A 21,466-nucleotide genomic window follows, 5' to 3' on the forward strand; every position below is an offset into this window, starting at 1 on the left:
TCCATGTGATATAGCTGTAATGTACATAGCATAGAAAATACTGCAAGTAAGTTTGATGCACTTTTCTGATTAGTATAAATATCTCACATACTTGACATCTAAATGTGATAATGTGAGCAGATGCTTCGAAACAGATCTTACCGGGTCGTTCCACATTCGGCTCTTTCCCCTGTGGACCGAACACAAGAGGGAAATGTTACGTATCACTGCCTTTATTGCACAAATCGTATAGACTCCTGTGCTTGGCTGCGCTGGTGGGAGAGACTTTGAGACTATTGAGAGGATGAATGGAGCCTCTCTAACTCTAATTCATTGGACAAAGCTATTGAGCAGTTGTCGCCGGATCCTCGGGGGACCCGGAGGACCCAGCAGGGAATGGTCCTCCTCTTAGTGAGGGAGGGAGGGGCTGGTGGCAGCAGTGTGCATGTTGGGGGTGGAGGGGGTCTATCAGTAGTGACACTGAACAATGTGTCTGCTGGCTCACTGAGCCTTTTGTTACAATTCAAACACAGACACAATGTGTGAATATGTACACGGGAAAAAAATGCAAAGTCACCATCAAACTGTTGTGACAGTCTATTTTTAAACTCTGCCCTATTTTTCTGTGGGTGAAAAATATTTAGTTAGTTTCTTAACAGAGTGAAATTCTTTACTGACTGGACTTTAGTCACTGGAAGTCAAGCTGGACCAGAGTCAAAGGTCCCAAAAAAAACAATAGCACCAAAGCATTTCAACATTATTTCTTTATTCCGTCTAACAATGGACAGACAGAGCGAAGGCTAACACCATTTCACAACACATCATTCTAGCAGATGGGCCAGGGGGCTCTGGAGCGTTCATGTGAAGAAAACAACAGCACATTTCCCAGACATCATTTCCCTGAGTGACTGTGCTGTCTGCTTTGGACCAACTCACCTCAGAATCATAAACATCTTTCTAAAACATCAGCAAAAAGTCTTTTTGTCCATCAATGATAGAGGACATGTTTATTAGCTATGATAAAAGGTGATAAATTAAACCAAAGGGACTCGGTGACTCTTCACCAGGGAAACAAGAGCTGACTGATTTCCTGGCACTGTCTGATCTGGTGCCAACGCATGTTTTCCTTAATACATGCAGCGAGATGTAAACGCCATGTGGCACCCGCCTCAACACACACACACTCACACACACGCGAACACGCACAAAGCACCATTTTAGATAAGAAGCACTGAGCTCGTGAGTGCGTCACAGCCCTGATTGATCACCTCAATAATTAAACACCGGGGTACCTGGAGACGCCATATGCCATTTTTATACGCTCTCTCAGCTGCTCCACTGTGGACATAACAAAGACATGTGGCCAGAGTGTGATAAGAACAATAATGTGGGTGTCACAGTTGGATGCCACAGAGATTGAAAGGAATCATTTTGATATGCTGCAAAACAAATTATTAAGAATTAATAAATGTAAAATCTGGACAGACGCTGCAGTTGTGGGTACCATGTGCGAGGCCTCAGCTGTCTCTATTAGGTGATGAGGGAGCAGATGTGGAGATGGGTCTGAGCTCGGTCCAGCAGACTGATTGGACGCACACTGTTTACGGCTGAGGTGACCAGGGGACCCACAGAGAGATGAGGGGCCAGGAGAACCCTTTAAACCGTGGTAATGCAAACCCTCCCTGTGGCCACACCACGTAGACGCTTATCAGATAACCATTGAAGATAAGCAGAAAGGGGAATGAATGCCTCCAAATGCAGGTGCCCCGTTCCTTTCTGCAACCCTAAAAAGTCTTTGCAGTCTACAGCTCATTCCCTGCTGCTTATTAGATAAGACCTGCACCACTTCAACCCTGGAGGCAGCGATTTTACAGAGCTGTGGCAGGTTGGTGAAGGTTACAATTACAGGGTGAAATGTTTTTCAACCCTGTGCCATTAACGGAGGATTCTTACCTTCACCCAGCGTCTGCTTCAATAAGTCATGCTTGGCTTGCAGCTTAATGATGAGGTTACTCCCATTCAGGTACTCCTTGAATTTCTAGACACAGAGATTAAGGCACAGCCAGTGAGCAGCAGCACTAATCCAGCATGACATAAACCTTGTGAAAATAGATAATTCACCTAAAATGACCAGATGTTTAATCTGTTCAGGTTTAAATTGTATAATTGTATTGTTAGGATGTGGGAAATATGACTGATGGCTCGATTTTTGTGGGGCAGCGCAGCTGTAGGCAGGCAGCCATACAGTCTTCGGGGATGTGGTAAATAATTGATTCAGAGATGCATCATGATTGTTCAAAGATAATTAACCCATTCATACAAAATATGTAATCATACCCAAGGGGGTGCCATTTTAATTACATTTACTGTATATCCTTCAAGAATCAGTAAAGAAAACTGAATGCAATAAGATAAGATTTGAAGAGACAAATGTTCATCAAACCTGGATAATGAAATGTTTCATTACACTTAAAGGTGTTTTCATATATTCATCAACTCACGATACATATTTTCCATCGCAAAATCCGATCAACAATCTGACTTGAGCTGTGACATGTCTGAACCATCCCATCTCAACAAAAAATTAACATGAACTCACCGAAAAATAGAACATCTCAGTCTCCTGCTGGTTTGACCTCCTCTTCGCCACATTCTGTTTGCTCATGTAGGACTCACAGGCTACAGACTTGATGGATTCAGTGGAGCGGCTGTGCTGGAAGGCATCTGACACATCAAAGTCCTCCACCATCAGCATGTCCTGCAGAGTTTGCATGGTGGCATCCAAGGTCTTTCTCACCTACACAGACAGAGAAATATGTTTGCAGATGACTAACAGAGCATCAAATGTTACTTGACCATATTTTCTTGTCAAAAGGAAGACAGAAAAAATAACAGTGGTCAGTAACATTTACAATTTCCAAGGACAAGAACTCCTGATCCGGCTTATTCATCTTCAATAAAATTGGCAAATAAAATATGGACTGCAAGAAGACAAAAAATGATTATATGAGAATAAAATCTTCTGCTTTGGTACCTGATGATAAACATACATAATACAAGCATGTGCAATATAATTAATTAGTGGAGCAGGTTCTCCCGTCATGGTATGACACCAGCACCAACCCAAAACACGATCAGGAAGAAGCAGAACATTGCAACAGACAATTCTACTGGGCGTGTTATTATGACCTCTGTTTGCATCTTTCTGTTTGTCATTTTAATGAGATTTCCCTCTCGTCATCATCTTCATAGATCATTTTATATACAACATCATTCAAAACCCAAAAGTGGTGCTCTTCGTTCCTCTAAATTTATTCTCGGCTCCCGCAGAGCAAGAGGTCATTGGAGAATAATTGCAATGAGAACAGATGGTGATGTGGCCCTCCTTCATGGCTCGAGGGAAAGGGAGGCGGGTCGTGCTGTTTTGGGGGTGGGTGGGTGGGGTGGTGCTGGTGGTGATGGACAGACTCACAGCTGTCATAAATCCTCACCTCCTCGTTCTCAATCTTAAGTGTAGCTAAGCGAGACTGCAGTTGGTGGTAGCGCATCAAGAGTTCAGTCTGGACAGGCTGCTGGGCGCTCACCTGGCACACCTGAGGAACAGGAACACATTTACATTGGAGGGGAGGAGTTATTTTCTACAAATTAAACATGACATATAGAGACGCGCCATTTAAAAGGCTCTGACCTCATCGCCCATGTGCGGCAGGTACTCAAAGCGCATCGGCGGGCAGAACACCTGGTTATGCATATCCATGATCTTGTGCTTGTCACTGCGAGAGTCCACGTTGTCCACTGCGTTCTCAATGATATCTAGTCCCTCGTGGCGGGATGTCTCCAAGTTGTACTCCGCAGATAAGTAGGTCCTGAAGGTGCGTGCCAAGCTAGCGTGGTAGCCCAGGTCACAGCACTGAGGGGATACAACAGCTGATGAATGACACTGCAGATGGATGGTGTGCAGAAAAGTAGGTGGTGTTAATGACAAAATAAAGCAGGGAATGTGACAGAAGGCTTTGAGGTGCACTGCCCTTAGAGCTGAGACCTATTTCGTGGACTAAAATCTCAAATTATATCTCACTACAGGTTGCTTTTCATAAATAGAAATTGAGTACACGGACCCACTGGAGCTGGCGCAGTGGAATGCCAAGAAAAACACAGTCTCATCACACTGAGCTCTATGAACTCACCTAATTAGACAGACGATGGGAGCAAGTAGGTTTCAGAGGGAGCTTGAGGAAAATGACAGCTCTGTGAATCACTAAGTAAATGGTCTTTAGTGGTCTTTAGCAAGTGAGGGAGCCGTCACGTTACTTCCGTGCCCAAACCTCAATGCGCCACACAAAGAAGCTCTGCTGACTGAAGACTGTAGGGAGAGAATTAGTCTGGCTGAAATAAGCGAACTGACGGAATGTTCTCGTATCTGCAGCCACAGTCGGGTGGAGCAGATGTTGGAGAAAGGATCATTACACACCATTAAATGTGCTACTGACCACTCCCTTTGTTGTCTATATCCTCCTCATCCTTCTCATTACAGGTGCAGAAACTCTATTTTTGTAGTGTATATAGTCTTAGAAAACACTAAGTAAAGTAAAGCTCTTTAATGTTATTGTAGTATTACAACGAAACCTGGTTTGGTCAAGTCAGTTACACGACAAGACACAATTCAATTTTTGTATTATTATTACTATTTTTATTTTAACTATAGAAATTCCAAGTCAGCGCAATCATATCTGAACACTTGAGAAATTTGTAATCCTCTTTTTTTTATTACAACTGAGTGTTAAACTTATTTTTAGGGATGAACTAGGTTTGATGAGTGTCGTCTGGCGTGGAACATTCATGAGTAAAGTGTGTCTGTGTGAATCTCAGGTCTCAGGAAGAAGAATATTCTGTGTTTGTCCCAATGGTAGCATGAAAATCATTCAACTTTATGTCACAACAAAGCATAGCAGAGGCTCTCTCCATTCTCAGTGAGAACCAGCCTAGACCAGGTTTTCATATATTTACAGACACTCAACTTACCCCACATGAGCAAAACAACAAATTTACAAGATCAATGTAGAGGACAAGTTGTGCCTGCGCATGAATCATTGTATTAATGCCAGTGAATTCAATTGAAATGAAGTGAGCAAAATATTCCACATTTGCATCATGTCACCGTCACAATAATTTTCATGTCAACTGATGTCGCTAACAAGCGTCTCCATGTTGGCTTGCTCATGCAGAAACAAATGGATGGGAAAACATTTATTTGGCAAACAGAACAGCTTGGGAGCAAACAGCAGTGAGTGACTGAGACACAGGAACAGATGGTGAGTAAAGCAACTGTCATGCAGACGAAAATCAACATCAAAAATCCCTGCAGAGGCACGTAAACAAACACGTGTGCCATCAGCGCATACTTACGTCGATCATATCAGAGACATCGTGGATGTAATACTTTGCTACAACTGCATTTGTTGCTGCCAGGTTCAACAAATAGTCATTCCGGGCTTTTGTGCATTTCAGCTTATTCTCCGAGTACTTGGCTTGTCTCTGGAGAAAAGAGAAGAGATGGTGCAGACGAAGGAAAAACCATCAGTGCAGGGAATGGAGCAGTGTGGCGGGTAGGAGTGTGTACGCAGGCGATACGCGAGCTCTGGGACGATTGGAGAGGTAGATGTCAGGGAGTGTTTACAGAAACAGACTTGAGACGGTTAATGTGCTGTAGACAGACTTGCATTTAGTCATTATTCTGTCTGTCAGCACTTAAGAGGCTGAATGTGGATGGTGACAAGGAGGCACAGAGGCGCAGAGGTCGTGACCTGTGTGCGGGATGTGTATGAGTATGCATCGGGATCTTAGTGAAGAGTTTTTCAGCTCCATTTTAAGGTATTACAAGTAGTGTATATGTGTTTTTCATCAAGCTATAGCTTAATTAAGTAAGTGAATATTCATAAAGTGACATTTGTATTAGAAACAAAACTACATGGAGTTTTCAAAATTCTAATTTTCACTGTACATGGACATTTTGTGTACAGCTTTAAAAAGTTGTTAAGATGCAAACTTCAGCAGGAGGTTAGAAGAGGAGATGACCTTCTCTTCCTTCCTGTCCACAAGCCTGTTTGCAGGTGGAATAATGAGACAACTTCAATGGCGTAGAAACATGGTACTGATAAGGGAGAAAAAGTTTATTCCGTTGCGAGAAGGTGTAATAACTGGTGTTCGGGTCTCTAACAAGATGCTACCTATGAGTTGACCTGAAAAGCCGTCATCCTGTCAGCCTTCTGACTTGCCCCTGAGATAATTGGAATTCTATCTGCATGAAGATTCACAATGAGAAATGCATGCTTGCATCCAAAGTACCATGTGTATCAGAGATCACCTGCCCTCGGCCCCTAACAAACACACCAACTTTACACTAAGTAGAAAGATTGGGTCATTGGCCTTGAATCGAGTAGTTTCCTGGGTGCAGATATTGAATAATAAACAATTCAAGAATATATCAACAAATTAATGCTGTCTGTCACACAAATCATACATTCTATATATGCAGATGTGTCTTTGGTCGTCAGTTTACATAATGTAATGTGTCTTACACAATGTGACGTGTCTTAGGTCAACATTTACCATAGCTTCAGAATACCCACCTTCTCTTTCATCTTCTCAATTTTCCTGACGGTGCTGCGCCGCGGCTGCCGGTCCTCATGGCGCAGAAGGTTCACATTGAGATCTCCAGACTTGCTGAACTGCTTCTCCTCCTGTTTCTCAGCATCTTTCAGTTTGCTCTCGGCGCTGATGCTCTCTGTGTGGTACATGTGGTACGTTTTCATCACCTGTAGGAGAACATTCAGACGTTGGTGATAATCATACTTTTTAACAGCATTATCATCTGAAGACGGGCCTGTTGGCAGTTGTTTCATGGGGCCTTTATCATTAATTCTTCATATGAAATAAGTAGTAAACAGGCTCATTGTGCAGTAACACAGGTATTTCCTGAAACTGAAATGGAGAAATCATTTGTATTCCTTATTGGGAGTCGGCCTTCTATAAATACGCTTCCTCTCATCAAACTATTAAAGATTCTAATGTGAGGCAGGATTAATTCAGGAAATACATATTATTACTGATGTGTTTCATAAGTGGGTAGTTTAACAACACTCTAAAGGGTCTGTAGAAGAGAAAGAGTATGATCACATCGTCCAAAGTTGTTGCCTCTCAATCTGGTTTGTGTTTTGCATTCGTGGTGGCCTGAAGGATCAATACAGTGGTAACTCACATGTCTCTGCACATGGAATGTTTTTACTGAATCCACTGGGCCGTGAGTTCTGTGATTCATCCTCATCCATGACATCCTTTCCCTCATTATGGATTTCCCAACTTCTATAAAATGTCTTCAGGAACTCTTTGTCACTTCAGGCTCGTTCGTTTTTTTGCTCTTCTCTACAGATGACACGTTTCTCTGCTTTGTCGACATGTCTTTCGTACTTTCATCTGTACTTATGCACTGAAACGCCTCTGCACTTACTTCATGGAGACGACAAGAGTGCAGTGACAGAAGATTTAAAAAAAAAAAAGCCTTGCCAGACAGATCAGCGGCACCCTGCATCCTTCCTAACTCGTCACAGATGTTTTGTTCTCTCTCCTCTTGGGACAACATTCTCAAGTCTCGTAAAGTGTGAAGGAAAGTCCAGATGTGAGCTGTCTCTTCAAATGTCCTGGAAGGATTTAGAATTTCCAACACCTCAGGATGTCAACATAAAGATTAGTTTATTTGTTTCCTTCTGCAGATTTCTGGTGATCAGGTTTCCTTGAAGCTGAAGATGGCTTTTTGTCTCTGCAGGGAAATGACGACGGGTCATGTGGACACTGATTTACCAATTCTGCCATTGGTTAATCAATAGGTTCTACTTGTTAAACGCTCCACTCTCCAGGCAGTGTGCAAATTCTTAACAACAAGTGACTAGAATTAAAGACGCTGGTACAAGCTGCAATTGATGTAGCTGCTCCTCTAAGAGGAGAAAAAATAGGTCAACACTTTTCTTCCTCCTCAGGCTGACAAACAATTCTTTTAAAGGCCTATGAAAATGTGCTAGATTTCCAGCCAGCCTTGAACGGACTGACTTGCGGGGAAAGACACACAGTAACTGGCAGACACACCGAGCTTCAGTCGTGTCCACAGGAGGTTTGTTTAGTCGAGTCCTCCGACTACAGCTGAGGGTTATTTGACTCCCGCTCATCGGAGGTTTGTCCCATTCAAGAAATTTCCACGGAGGAGAACACACTCATGTACCCAGTGGTCCAGAATGTCATACAAATGATCAAAGAAGAGATGTCTCCAGAAAACGCAGGCTGCTGGAGAACAGGTTTGCTTTCAGAAACACAAGCATGAACAGAGGGCACTGGGATGCAAAATTTGTGATTTGTGTCATGTGATTTTCAGCTATTTGTGCTCTAGACCCCAGACCAGAGGGTCACCAGAAACTCAGGCTGCTGCACTGATCTGTGAACTCTTCTCCAACACCCACATCGACTGTGTATTGACCTACTACGTCGGTTTGTGCGCTGGACAAAGTTCTGATGTCTTCAAGTATGCAGAAGCAGTTAAGTTTTGTTTAGTGTCCTTTACAACACATGCTACACACACCACCAAAGTACCAGAGTGGATCTTCTTGTATATCCTCTTAATGAATGACTCTACAATGAATGAATGACATGGTGAATAAATGAAAGTTACACAGAAAATATGGTATGAGAAAAAAAACAGCACATCAGACAGAAGAGCGGACATCAGATGGAAGCTGCTGGATCAGAAAGGTGAGATAAGCTGAAGCTTTATTGATCCACTGGGGATATTAAGTCAGTGTAGCAGGAAATTAACAGACGCTATAGCACCCTGAATCAAGAACTCAGTATCTATCAGTCAGGTTTTTGAAGGAAAAACAGGCAATGTCTGACTCAGATCTTCATTTTAGACTTTGATTTCATCTTCAGGCTAAAGTCAACTCTGATTGAGCAGTCAAGATTCCAATGGGAATCCATAGTTTTCCGCATTGAATCCTAATAAATATTGACCTATATACACCTCAAGATATTTGCCATGTAGGCACACCATTGATTTGGCTATTTATGTAGAATAAAATCCGATGTCAGCCCTGTCAACTCTGGCCACTTTATACAGTTTGTGAATTGTAAATGTACATTGCATGATAGATTACATCAGAAGGCAGCTTTCCTCTGTTTTACTCCAGGGCACAGAAAACAGTCGAAACTCATCCAGCTTGGAGCATGAAGCCTCATTTCTACAATAATTGCACACCAACACAGTATGTTTTATACTCTGGACATTTCACTGTTACTATCGATGTAGTTATCACATCATTAATGCACCAAAGAATTGGGAACAATTGTCTACCTGTTTAAATCTATAGTGATGCAATGGATTTCAGTCAGAACAGTTAAAACACACTTCATCATTAGTGTAGTGTAGTTTTGGGTAGTTTCATTATAACTTATCCGACTCGCTTCTGTGCTGCCACAGTTTCTAGATCTGTCAGCACAAAAGAAACACAAAAGTAAGAAGAGGAAGCAGATGCTCGGATGAGCGCAGTGATGAGGTACAGCCTGATGGATCGATCTAGAGACAAATGTTACTTACAGTGTAGAGTTCATTTGTCACTTTGACCAGCTCCTCGTGCATCTGGATCCCAATGTCCTTGCTCTGAAACACAGTAAGCGAAACTGAATTATGTGCTTTGTTTTTGTTTTTTGTTGTTTCCACTCGATGCATTATAAGGGGCAGCATACCGGCTCGTATCAGCTCAATCATCAAAACTATATATATATATATAAAAAAAACATGGTGGATTTACTTTCTTTCCCTTTTTTTACGACATATTATATGAAAGATTAATGGGATATAGTCATGGCTAAAATCTAGGATCATTTTCCACAATAAAAGATACACTTGGACACTAGTCTCCACAGCATATAAATTACCTATAAACAGCCTACATTTAAAGGGTCCTTCCTTAGTGAATGAGATCTCCGTCGTACAGCTGGTCTGGGATGCTGCTCTGTGCTATGACACATCAGCTCCCATCCCATGGCATATAGGCGTAGCCCTACACTCCCCTCCTTTGCATTACACTGACTCACTGCTGTCTCATGAAGCACAACGTACAGACATGAAGATGCTGGGTGAGGCTGGCCAACACCCTTACTAATGGTCCTTCTAATTCAATTTTTTGGGATAAACATTCAACTGACAGTTTTTCCTCATCAATTTCAGCACTTTTTAGCCCATGGATAGTGGTTTATGAACATTTTGACACACACACACGTGCAAACACACACAAATCTCAACCACCCACAGGGATCCAAATGCACCATGTTGGTCATGCACACCCTGCTCAGCTATAATAACTGTGCTTGTAAAAACCTGTTAATGAGTCATCAGACTTAACTAATCAAAGAGGATAAAACAGACTCTTGCTTCGGCATTAAAAAAAAAAAGATAATCCAATGTGCCCAGAAGAAGTCTGAGTACCCTCAGTCTTGCAGAATGGATTTGCTGTTTTCGCCGTTTTATCAGGAGAGCAGGAATTAAGTGCTTCTCAAACAAGCATCAAACTGAATGTGATCAATGGGGAACTCTTGGAGGGCTCTAGTGACTGGTGAGTGGCATCTGTATGCAACAGGGGCTCTGAAGTGAGACAGACTGCAGCATGTACTGCAGAGGCTCACGGGGAGCAGGGAGGGTCCAACCAGGGAATGAACAAATGTGATGCAATGCTCTGAAAGAGCAGTGCTAGGTCATTTTCTAAAAGCCTTGACAGCAATTTCTGTGAATGTACATTCTTTGCATTCACTGTTATTCATGGTTGTAATGAGCGTCATGGAGCAGACAGCAAACAAATTCGGTTCCCTGTAATTCACATTTGCCACACCTACTGTAATTGCACAAGTTAAGACGAGCTTCCTTGTTATTTTTAACAGCCCTGCAACACTGTGATAAACCTTTCAACAGAGATATGGCATTCATACCACACCAAAGATCATGTGGATTTTCTGGGAGTGTCTGGTTCAAAGTCACTCTAAGTTTAGAGTTAACGAAAACAATTAGTTAGCTGGGGTACCATAGTGCACCAACACGTGCATCATAATAACTAACATACGTTCAAGGATTATAGCAGAGGAATCATATGACTCGGACTTGAAAGACCAATGCTTGGAGGCGATTTAGTAGCTCTACCTTCTGTCTCTGATCCCTTGCCACGTCATTCATCAAAACTACTACTTCAAAACATTTTTTTGAAACATTCAATCATTCACTGTCTCCCAATAAGAGTTCCAGCTAATCGACACAGAGCCGTACATTCAAACCCTCAAGTGTAGAATACAGTTCCTGAGGGCACCTGACTTTGCTCTGTCAGCACAGTCGCCAGTTTCTGACACAGACACACACACACACACACACACACACACACACACACACACTAATATCTGAATGAAGCCTCGTAGGCAGTACCTACAGGAAGGCATGCAAGGTGAAAACAGGATTTTGATGTTTGAACAAGACCTCAGTCATGTCTGCTATGTGCTGACAGTAAGCCAAATGTTGATCACATGGGGCTGGGGCTGCAGACTATACAACTGGGGGGATGGGGGTCCCACTTTTTTCCACGCTGCTTCTATCAACCTGCAGAGCTCCAAGACACTGTTAGATAAACACAAACTACAAACAAATAAAGGAGCTACTTGAAAATTCCCACGGCTCCAGCCTTTAACTATTGTACAGTCAGTGATTGCGGATATAGGCCTAACGGCCTGATGTTTTCATGACAGAAATGAAAGATAAAAGCAGATTGCTTCATATTTGTATATTCTGGATTCTGGCATGTGATGATTGGAAATCAGTAGTGAAAACATGATGGTAGCAGTCACAGTAAAACTCTCTCACTGACCTTCTTGAACAGGCGGATGACGTCCTCGCTGATCTGGGCCAAACGGAGAATTATATTATTGGTGTAGATGTCACTCAGGGTGGCGTGGTCACGGCTCTCACGTCTGGTTTGGTTCAGCACTAGGTACCAGCAGTTTACCGAGGACAGCAGGTGCTGGTCTTTCCTGGAAAAAAAATACTTAGTTCTTACTACATTGATAGAATTCCCCACGGTATGAATGCTATATCCCGTAAAGTGCCTTTGTTCCTGGCCTCACATATGACATCACACTAAATACATCTTATTTCCACAACATCACTACAGTCTAATTAGAACATCAAGTGGTTAAATATGCAATGCTGGGGACCCAAGGATTCAGAGTCATGGGCCCTGATTGGTGCATAATCAGTTTAAACCAGCTCTGCCTCTGCCTGCGGTGCTTTCAGACAGAAAAGACCCAGGCATATGGATGCAGACATGGCTCCACAGATACATATACTCTACCCCCTGAAACCTCTTGTCTGGATTCTATCTGGGCATTAATCAATCAACCAACCAGCGCTGAGGATAAGACAAAGAAAGAGAATGAAATGAGAGCAAAAAGGGATCAGGGCAGGGGGGTAGCGTTTCACTGCGGAGTAGAAAAAAACTAGATGAGGAGCGCCAACATCAAAGAACCCCCTTCAGAGATATTGCTAATGCTATCACATCTCATGAAGTTGATATTCTGGCTTCTCTGAGTGCTTTCCCCAGTATTTCTTTACTTAATGCAGCCCTACACGCACATCAGGCTGACAGCGGCACATAAGTCTTGTAGCATCACTCCAGGGATGAACCCTGCCTGCAGACTTTTTACATACATCTGGACCTGCTTCAGGAACACAAGAATGAGGTTACTGCCCTGAAAAAAGGACTTAAAGAGTTAAAGAGTTACAGCAATTTCAATATTTGAAAAATTTAACACATAGATTAGTAATGATCAAATTATTCAATTCTATTGAGATTGCCACTTGTCACCAAGGACAGGTAGGATTTAGACTTTACTAACAATAGAGGTCCTCATCTAGACCCTTTTCTGGTTCATTTATCTGGGGCGGCCAATTTCTTTTTCCTCACCATACTTCATTTCGTACCAGTTCTGCTTGAGTGACCTTTCAGTCTGTAAGGGACAGCTCCTCTGTGTCTGAAGGCTATTTGTGGCAGAGGTTTAAGGGAACCGCGACTCGTTACTAATCCCTGAAAGTGGTTCAGAGATGCTTCATCACATCCCTAAACACAATTAGGCCCCATTTTCTCCATTTTCAATCCCTTTCAAACCCAGACATACGTATGACACATGTATGTATGTGAAATATTTGACTTACTTGAGGCCACAAAAAAAAAAAACAGGAATATATTTACGTACAGGATCATATTCTGTGCATAGTGTGTGTATATACTATACACACACACACACACACACACACACACACACACACACGTGTATATACTATACACACACACACACACACACACACACACATTCATACATACATATACACACATTATTATTATTATTATTATTGGGCGCGGTGAATATTGATTGATAAATGTCAATATAGTTCTGCCCGAAAATCACAGAACTGTCTGTGCTTCATTAACGGAGCACAGTGTGTGTTTAACACATCAGCCATGATAAATGAGAACGTTTACAAGGAATAAAGAATTGCTATCGCGATATTTCACTTATAGCGCCACTATAGCAACAGGTCTATAGCGGATGGATCGCTGCAGACCCTCTCTGCCTGTAGTGACCAATCAGAGGCCTTTTACTCTGCAATGTTACATGTTTACTACCAGCTCAGCTTGCTACGAACCTGGAACTACAGGTGGAATTAACAAAAACTAACAGGTACCAGGTCTATCACCAGTGGAAATGCAAACAAGTGGAAAAAATGTTGATATTGTACTTTTCTCATGAATTTCTCATGAATATATTTATAAAAAAGACCAGCCTGTAAGGTATGGCCATGGTACTATCATATTAGGGTGACTTATACTTAACTGAGACTAATGCCAAGTACACGTGTTTACTTGAAACTACATTGAAGCAAAAAAGGGCAAAGAGTAAGAACTCTTCCGTGTTTAATGTGAATTTCTCTTGGTGATTAATAAAGGATCTATCTATCCATCTAATGTATTGCCCAAGGACAAAAGTCTCTAGAAAAGACGGGGGATCTATACAACAACCATACAATACTTGACAGCAACTCCACGTCCAGAGCCAACTGTGAGCCCTGGCAGGGAGGAGAGCGACAAGGGACAGTGGGGTTTCGCTTTCTTCAGCCAGTGACCTCATTTCACAGGAGTATGCATCCCAGTTACATCTTCTATCATCTGTGGAAGATTAATATTCAAACGAAAATAAATATGGGTCATTTTATGTGCGAGATGCTACATTTTCTTTACTGGCTTTTATGTGTAGAAGTCACATACTAGTCACAGAAACAGCACAAAGCCATTCACACTTCTTCATCTCTACTCTACCACTTGCTGCTTTCCTGTGAAAGGCGTTTGTAAAAGGTGTTTGCGTCGGGCCCACTGGTACGGTTGGTTTTGGATGGCTCTGTGCCATCAGTATTTATACACAGGATAACATTAACATGCAGAAGGCAACCGATGAGCTCTGACAGTCTCAGGGAAGCGAGGGGGGAAGAGGAGGAGGAGAGACGAGAGCAGCTTTCTGGCATCTTATTACATCTGTCTGAGCCGCCAAAGCACTGCCTGACTGTCTCCATGGTGTTCACAATTTCTGCTCTCTGTCGCTTTCTCCTACAGGAAGAGGTGTAAAGAATAAGCTGACAGTCTATGGACAAGTGGATGGTTGTTTTGAAAAGGCTGTGTGTTTGAAGAATAAACACCTCAGTGTGCATACCCAGGCCTGAAGCAGTAAGTGTAGACTAGTGCCAGTGCTTTCGTCAAGTTTAAATTGAGTGCCACCATCCAGAGTCTATGATGTGTTTGAGCCAGGATTTTCAAGAAGGAAGCGTGTATTTATCATACCAAGATTCTGTCTGTGACTCTAATCCTTCCCATACTGATGCTAATCAATGAAACAGCTGAATGAGAGGAGCCAAGGGCACATGCCATTCAAATAGGCTTCACCCCTTCAAAGAAGGGTTTCCATGTGTAATGTTGTGAATTTGCACATGAATAAGACGTTTTTCTCTCTTTATAAGGCGCCACATTACCAACATTTGCGCACAGCTGCACAGAAGCAAAGGAAAAGGAGGAAGGCTATCTGAAGACCAAACCATGAACCAGCTAATCGACTGATGTTCTTCCTGCTGCTACGTACTTCCACCAGCTGGACATGGCATTTTGACAAGTGAAGGGTACTGGCTGCTGTGTTCAAATAAACCAGGCCTTGAAATATAGTTTAACCTTTGACCCTAACAAGAGGAAGTAGCCATGGTTCAACTAGGTGGTTTTACTGAATGGAACTAAAGCCACAGCCATGAGAGCATCTGGCGCTATCGTAAAGCTGCAGATATCAGTGCTCGTAATTGCACGATGACTACAGAACGCATCTCTGGACACACGCTGGTTTTGGGAGTGCTTAGAAACACTGATGGATATCCACTGACACGTTTTCAAAGCTTTGCCCGGGACAGACAGCGAGATCTGAGCAGAGGCAACTTCAAAACTTCAAGAACGCTTCCATATGTGAAAATTAGGGACTGAAGATACCAAACACTTCTCCTCCCTGCTCTTCTTCTGCAAATCGTTCAGGCACACATACAAGGAGATTAGCTCACAGACACAGGATATTTGGACATCAATGCAAGCCCGGCCTTATCTCTTCAAGACAGGTTATTCTCCGTATCAATGTTGCATGAATTGCCTTCTAATGGCGCTGTGCTGCATCTGAATCTGTCTACAGACAGACAACACCAATCCAGTCTAATTGGACGGAGTACATAAATCCCATTCATGATTCACCCAGAAATGTCTGCCTCATAATTAAAATCAGGTTAGCTGTTGTCTCTAAAGAACTGTGAGAGAAAGGAACTGACACAACATCTGTAGTCGAGACAGGCGAAGTAACCTTTCAGGGTTTCTTTTCCTCCTGTAGCAAATGAAGAAAGAGGAAGAGCAAAACGATCTGCGGTTGGATTGCTGCGGTGTAGCTATAGCTGCAGTAGCTGTAAATCATGGTGGCATTCAGCCTGCTAATGAATGTGTGCAGGAAGGGTTCAGCCAGCAGACTGTCGGCAGCGTTCCAACACATATGGAAGCGTGTCCTGGTCAGGACGACTCCATTTTACTGCCCTGGTTTCAAAAACATGAAGGTATTCCTTGCTCTGTACACTTGTGAAGTACAGCCAGAGAGTATGTTTACTGACAATGACATAGGTGTTTTCAATCAGATAAACCCCATGTCAAAGACTCCAAAGATGAAAGCAAAATTAATTCATTCTGTCCATAGAATTTACAGCTCCATCGAGGCCCTGTGAGTTTTTTTTTTTTTTTTTAAACTGTGTCTAGAACATGCTCATACTTGAGAGATTTATTGTATAAACACAGGTGTTTCTCTTTTGGTGTTTTGGTGGCTCACCATGAACTTAAGTACACTACAGTGGGATGAATTAAGGGTGTGCCACAGCTGATTACCAAGATTTGTGGTCACCTGCCCACTCAGACCAGCCGTCACAGCACATGGTGCATGTTCTGGCCTTTTTGTGGCTTTCAGTTCAACATCGCTGATAAAACTGATATACTCACTGTCAATGATTCAGATGGGAAAACATAACTTAAGGTTAATTATTGTACACATACAGATGGTATCAGTGACAAGCAAGACCTTGTATATTATATCATAATCATGTCACGAATGAGCCCAACGTCCACTGGTTCCTACACAATTACAAGTAGATACTAAACTGTGTGTAACGAACTCTGCACTTGAGTTGTAGTCGACCACAGTGCAGCCAGCCAGTGGAAAGTATTATGTTATTGTACATATCTCTGAGGATCAGCTGGTTTCTAGCATGTGTCTAACACCATGTGGATAAGATAAACTGCACAGTCCAAAGGTTAAACCACTGTGTCACAGCCGCAGAGTTCTGTCTACTGTCAGAGAAGTCAGAGCCCCCCCGACACACACACACACACACACACACACACATACACACACCTTACCTGTTATTTAATCCATTTACAGGAAATTGTGCTGCTTTACTTATGTTACTAGAATATTAACAGTAAAATAATCACTACGGTAATCTCACTCTCCCCTGAGCAGTAGCATGAGCATCTGCTTCGTTGCTTTTAACATTTGAGCTGGGTTGTACCAGCACCTTCTGGCACACATTTGGACAACAAGCTCATATGGAGCAATTTAGTCAGTAACTGATGCCAAAAAGGTTTGTTCATTTGTCCGTCATTAGGATATTGGCTGATGGAGGGGAAGGTCATGGAAGGAACAATCCATTGAATTTTGGAGCATTCACTTCTCACTTAAATCCCCATCTAGTTAAGAAATGAAACCCAGAATATGACAAATGCAGTACTGACACGACAACTCATCGACATATAAGATTCGTATCTCAGCTGCTCCATTTTCCAGACCTAAGCCTGCCTGTGTCCGCTGTGAATGAGTTTTGGAGCGGCAGTGTTTCGTGTACTGCTCTGCTGAAGATATGCATCAATGTGATTGCGATGATTTCTGCACAGATGATCACTCCTTTCTTCACCAACACACAACTCATTATTTCTAGAGCTGCAAATGGGTCAAACCTCCTTATTCACTCATTTCCTTTGCTGTGCTTCTTTTAGGCAAACCATTGAGATATTACATGAGTATGACTAACCCCTAAATGTATAGGTCAATAATAAGGAGGATGGGTTTGCTAATGTTGATGTCCTTGTCAGTTGGTCAGTTCTCTTTCTGATTCTTTACCTCTGTGTGGAGCAGTTGTGTTCTGTGAAATTCAGCAATCTACATCTAATTCAAGTAACTGTTTCCTTATGAGGCCAACAATAAAAATTTGCAATGTCTGAAAGGGATTTAGAACCTAGGACCTCTGTCCTTAGACATAAGTAAGAAAATACTCTCAAATCCCACATGCAAGGTACAAGGAAGGAGAATGAGGATAACTCAGGGAGAAGCAGAAGAAGGTTCTCCAAGGTTGGACAACCATTAACAAAGAATGTAATGACAAAATGTCTGATACATGAATTATCAGATAAAATCAGGTTTACTTGGGCCTGTAGAGAAAATGCATAAACAAGCATTTTCAAACACGTAGTACCATGTCATGTCATGATGTACAAATACTAGTGGACCTTTAAAACACGTAATATACGAAATGTCTTGAAAGCCTTGTTATATTTATTGTTTTATGTTTTATTTAATGTTTTTTTAAATGTCAAACCATCCCAATCTGCGCACCTCCCCGCTCTCCAACACAAGTAAATTTTCATCAGATTTACAGAGTAGAGACGTTTCTTCCTCCTCACCATGACATTACACTGTTTCGACAGTCTGACATTGTTATTTTGCCATGCTCTAAGAAAAACACCAGCTAATCAGCTCAGAGACAATCCTCACATTTTAGAAAGTCCATCACTGGATGATGAAGAAGAGAGAACAGAGAATGTGTACATCCGTGAAGGCAGCAGCTGGGACTGATGTGGAGCTGACTGCTCATGACTGCTTCAGGGCTACGGAGGAGCTCAGGGCAGCGCCCGCGGCTAGAGGACAGTCACTGCAGAATAACACGGGTTTTCCCATCAGTCTCTAGATTTATCACTAGTCGCAAGTGGTCTGAATACTAGCCAATATCGCGAAAACGTCACTAATTTGGCGACACGTTTTGTTTTGTTTTCAGTCTGCTTCGTGTTTAGTGAGTGATTCGTGTTAATTGACTCATTCCCAGGGGGAATCGAATCGGATTCACTCACAGCAGTTCACTGCCGCACTCAGCTGAACGGTGAAATGAACAAATCCTTTCAGCAAGTTCGTTCACCCAAAAGACCTGTTCTTTCGAATGAATCGCTCACGAACGGGACACCACTGACGACATTGAGGAAAGCAAGCAAAGTCGGTCACATTAAAACATGAACTCTGAAATGAATAAATACTGCTTGTGTTTTAGCGTCTCTCTACAGGGAGAGGAACTTACTTGAACTGCTGGTGCTCCCTGGAGCTGCGGATCTTGGAAGAAAACCTCTCGGCCAGTTTGTCTAAACTGCGGGAGTATTCCAGTTCAATCTCCGCTTTGCGCCGGAAAAACTCCTGCAGGTCCTGCAGCAACTGGATGCGAGACTCCGACTGCTGCTCCAAACATTTGAACTGCTCCACCAACTGGTTACGGATCTCTGTCCAGGAACACACCAAATAAAGAAATATCAGTGAACAGACTTGGTACATAGTTGCGTTCTCATGAAAGATTTTCAGAAGTAGAAGTAGAGGTAGAAGTTTATTGTTTTGTTAATATAACATAACATTTAAGCTTTATATTTTGCTCAAAAATTTGAAAAACTTTCTGATCGGCTTTTGAAACGGTGGTTAATCACTTGTCTTCCACGTGGCAGAAAACAGTTTCCCTGTCTGAATGTAGCCAAGATGGCATATGTATCCCAGCAAAAATGGATAATATATCTGTAAATGTGGGCAGAAAGAGGTTAACATTGGGGTGTGTAATTGCTTAACCTCATTGTAAGACACACAAGTACGTTCACATGCCAAGTTGGCCTGGACATCCAATCTCATGCAGCACATCCATATCAGTACATATTAGAGTAGGAACATTTGTCCACGGCGAGTCAGTGCGATGCCCCTCTCATGCTCCGAATGTACTGTAAGATGTGACATAATGAGAAGCTAATGTACTTGCATCCACAGAGCAGCAGGGTAGCATTTCTCATGAAGAGGAACCTGATGCTGGCAGGTGGGATGCAGATCCTTTCTGTGAGCGTGAACTCACAAGAGAAACTTGACTCCTCTTCCTAGTGCTGTCAGCAGCAGCAATGCAAAGACCCAGGAACAGAGAAAGGTCTATATTGCGAACAAAAAAGCCAGCCTGCTAGAACGAGCTACAGTTAACAGGAACCTGTTAGACCACCGGGAATCCTTTACTAGGGTGCAGCTTTTTGATCATGTACCTTGTTTTTTTTTTACTGTCACATAAAACCTGTAAAACACTTCCTGAGTCACATATAAAGGACATACAGGATACCTGAGATTACGTTCATGTCCTCAAGTCTGCTTCTGTGATCACACATGCTGAGAAATAACAGAGGGTTCTAGGGTTTCAGCAAATATGACATTCAAAGAAGGAAAATGTATGCATAGTACACAGAACCACAACAAACTCAAACACACTCATTAACACCCATGCACAGTAGGCATTCGTCTCGTTCATTAAATACCCACTGTCTAATCAAAGACTTTTTAGTATATGTGTATTAATCTCCCTGTCTGCATGAATGAAATAGAGTTATTGACATGCAGAACGCTGGGAATAATCTTCCCGTACATACAGAGATTATTGCAAATCAATAACCTAATAATAAGGATGAGGAATGAATCTGACTCATATCGAGCTACCGCAGTGACACCGGTTTACCAGGCCTTGATGGGCTGTGACTGAAGGGTAAGATCTCGCTTCTGAGGGTATCATTTGCTCAGTTGAGTCCTTGTGGATACGTGTCGGCTCTGACTGCTGACAGAGCTTATCAAATGAAACAGTGATGTTGTGCAGGGGAGCAATTTCTCTCTGTGATGTTGTGCCTCCTGGCTTCAGCCAGCCGCAAGCGGCATGCTTGGCTCTGTGGTTAACCGTTGTCCCAGCCCTCCCTTTTAACCTGGGGCCCTCGCTAACCCTCACAGCTCTGAAGAGCTTCGATTGTGTGTGCGCCATGCAGGGAAACCCTGTAATACTTGTTTTCCCAGAAATGCTTGCTGTTGTTGTTCAATTTCAATCAGTGCAGACAAGCCAAAATTATTTCCCCAGGAAAATGTGACACCGCTGTGGTTGAGCGACAAGACTTTTGAAAGCAGACGACTTTCACAATAGGGAACTCTGACCTATCTGCATTCGACAGATGAGATTGCAGAAATAGGTCACATGCCCCAGAAGTCTGCTCTTCCCTCTGAGAAACCAGCAAATCTGAGAATTATTGTGTGTTTGTGTGTGTGTGTTTTATTCCATCTGACTAACCGATCTGTGGTTCCTCCTCATCTGCAAAGAAATTCTGTGAGTGTGTGTGCAGTTAGTGAGGATCTCTTTGAACATGACTTATACAAGGTCTCTTACAAGGACTTTGATTACGCCATTCCATGATATTAGTTCACTACAGGTATGAAACCTGTACTTACACTGTACATAAAGACACTCAGTGCTTGAGTTATAACACACCTCAACTGAAAGTCCTCTGTCAAACCTGAAAAAAAAATCCTTTTTCAAGTTGAAAACACTCATGAACATTTGGAATTTTTATTCTGAGTAAACAAGTTAAATGTTTCCTTTGCGCCCCGGTTACAAAAAAAATGTGGACGTGGTTTGGGTTCACATATT

The 21,466-nt window shown here is 42.4% G+C and overlaps 1 protein-coding gene across 1 annotated transcript in view; it reads right to left on the bottom strand.

The window, feature by feature from the left end:
* Window positions 1–137: 137 nt before the first annotated feature.
* LOC144742031 (SLIT-ROBO Rho GTPase-activating protein 3-like) overlaps window positions 138–21,466 on the bottom strand; it is a 30,952-nt gene continuing 9,623 nt past the window's right edge. The window contains exons 2-11 of the mRNA XM_078624527.1: window positions 19,070–19,265; window positions 11,925–12,087; window positions 9,617–9,679; window positions 6,609–6,794; window positions 5,386–5,514; window positions 3,668–3,889; window positions 3,471–3,572; window positions 2,579–2,776; window positions 1,933–2,017; window positions 138–169 (exon numbers count right to left, since the gene is read on the bottom strand). Coding sequence (XP_078480653.1) covers window positions 138–169; window positions 1,933–2,017; window positions 2,579–2,776; window positions 3,471–3,572; window positions 3,668–3,889; window positions 5,386–5,514; window positions 6,609–6,794; window positions 9,617–9,679; window positions 11,925–12,087; window positions 19,070–19,265 — 1,376 coding nt within the window. The remainder of the gene's footprint in view (window positions 170–1,932; window positions 2,018–2,578; window positions 2,777–3,470; window positions 3,573–3,667; window positions 3,890–5,385; window positions 5,515–6,608; window positions 6,795–9,616; window positions 9,680–11,924; window positions 12,088–19,069; window positions 19,266–21,466) is intronic.

This window comes from Lampetra planeri, unplaced genomic scaffold (assembly GCF_965212315.1).
Source record: "Lampetra planeri unplaced genomic scaffold, kcLamPlan1.2.h2 scaffold_824, whole genome shotgun sequence".
Taxonomy (NCBI): domain Eukaryota; kingdom Metazoa; phylum Chordata; class Hyperoartia; order Petromyzontiformes; family Petromyzontidae; genus Lampetra; species Lampetra planeri.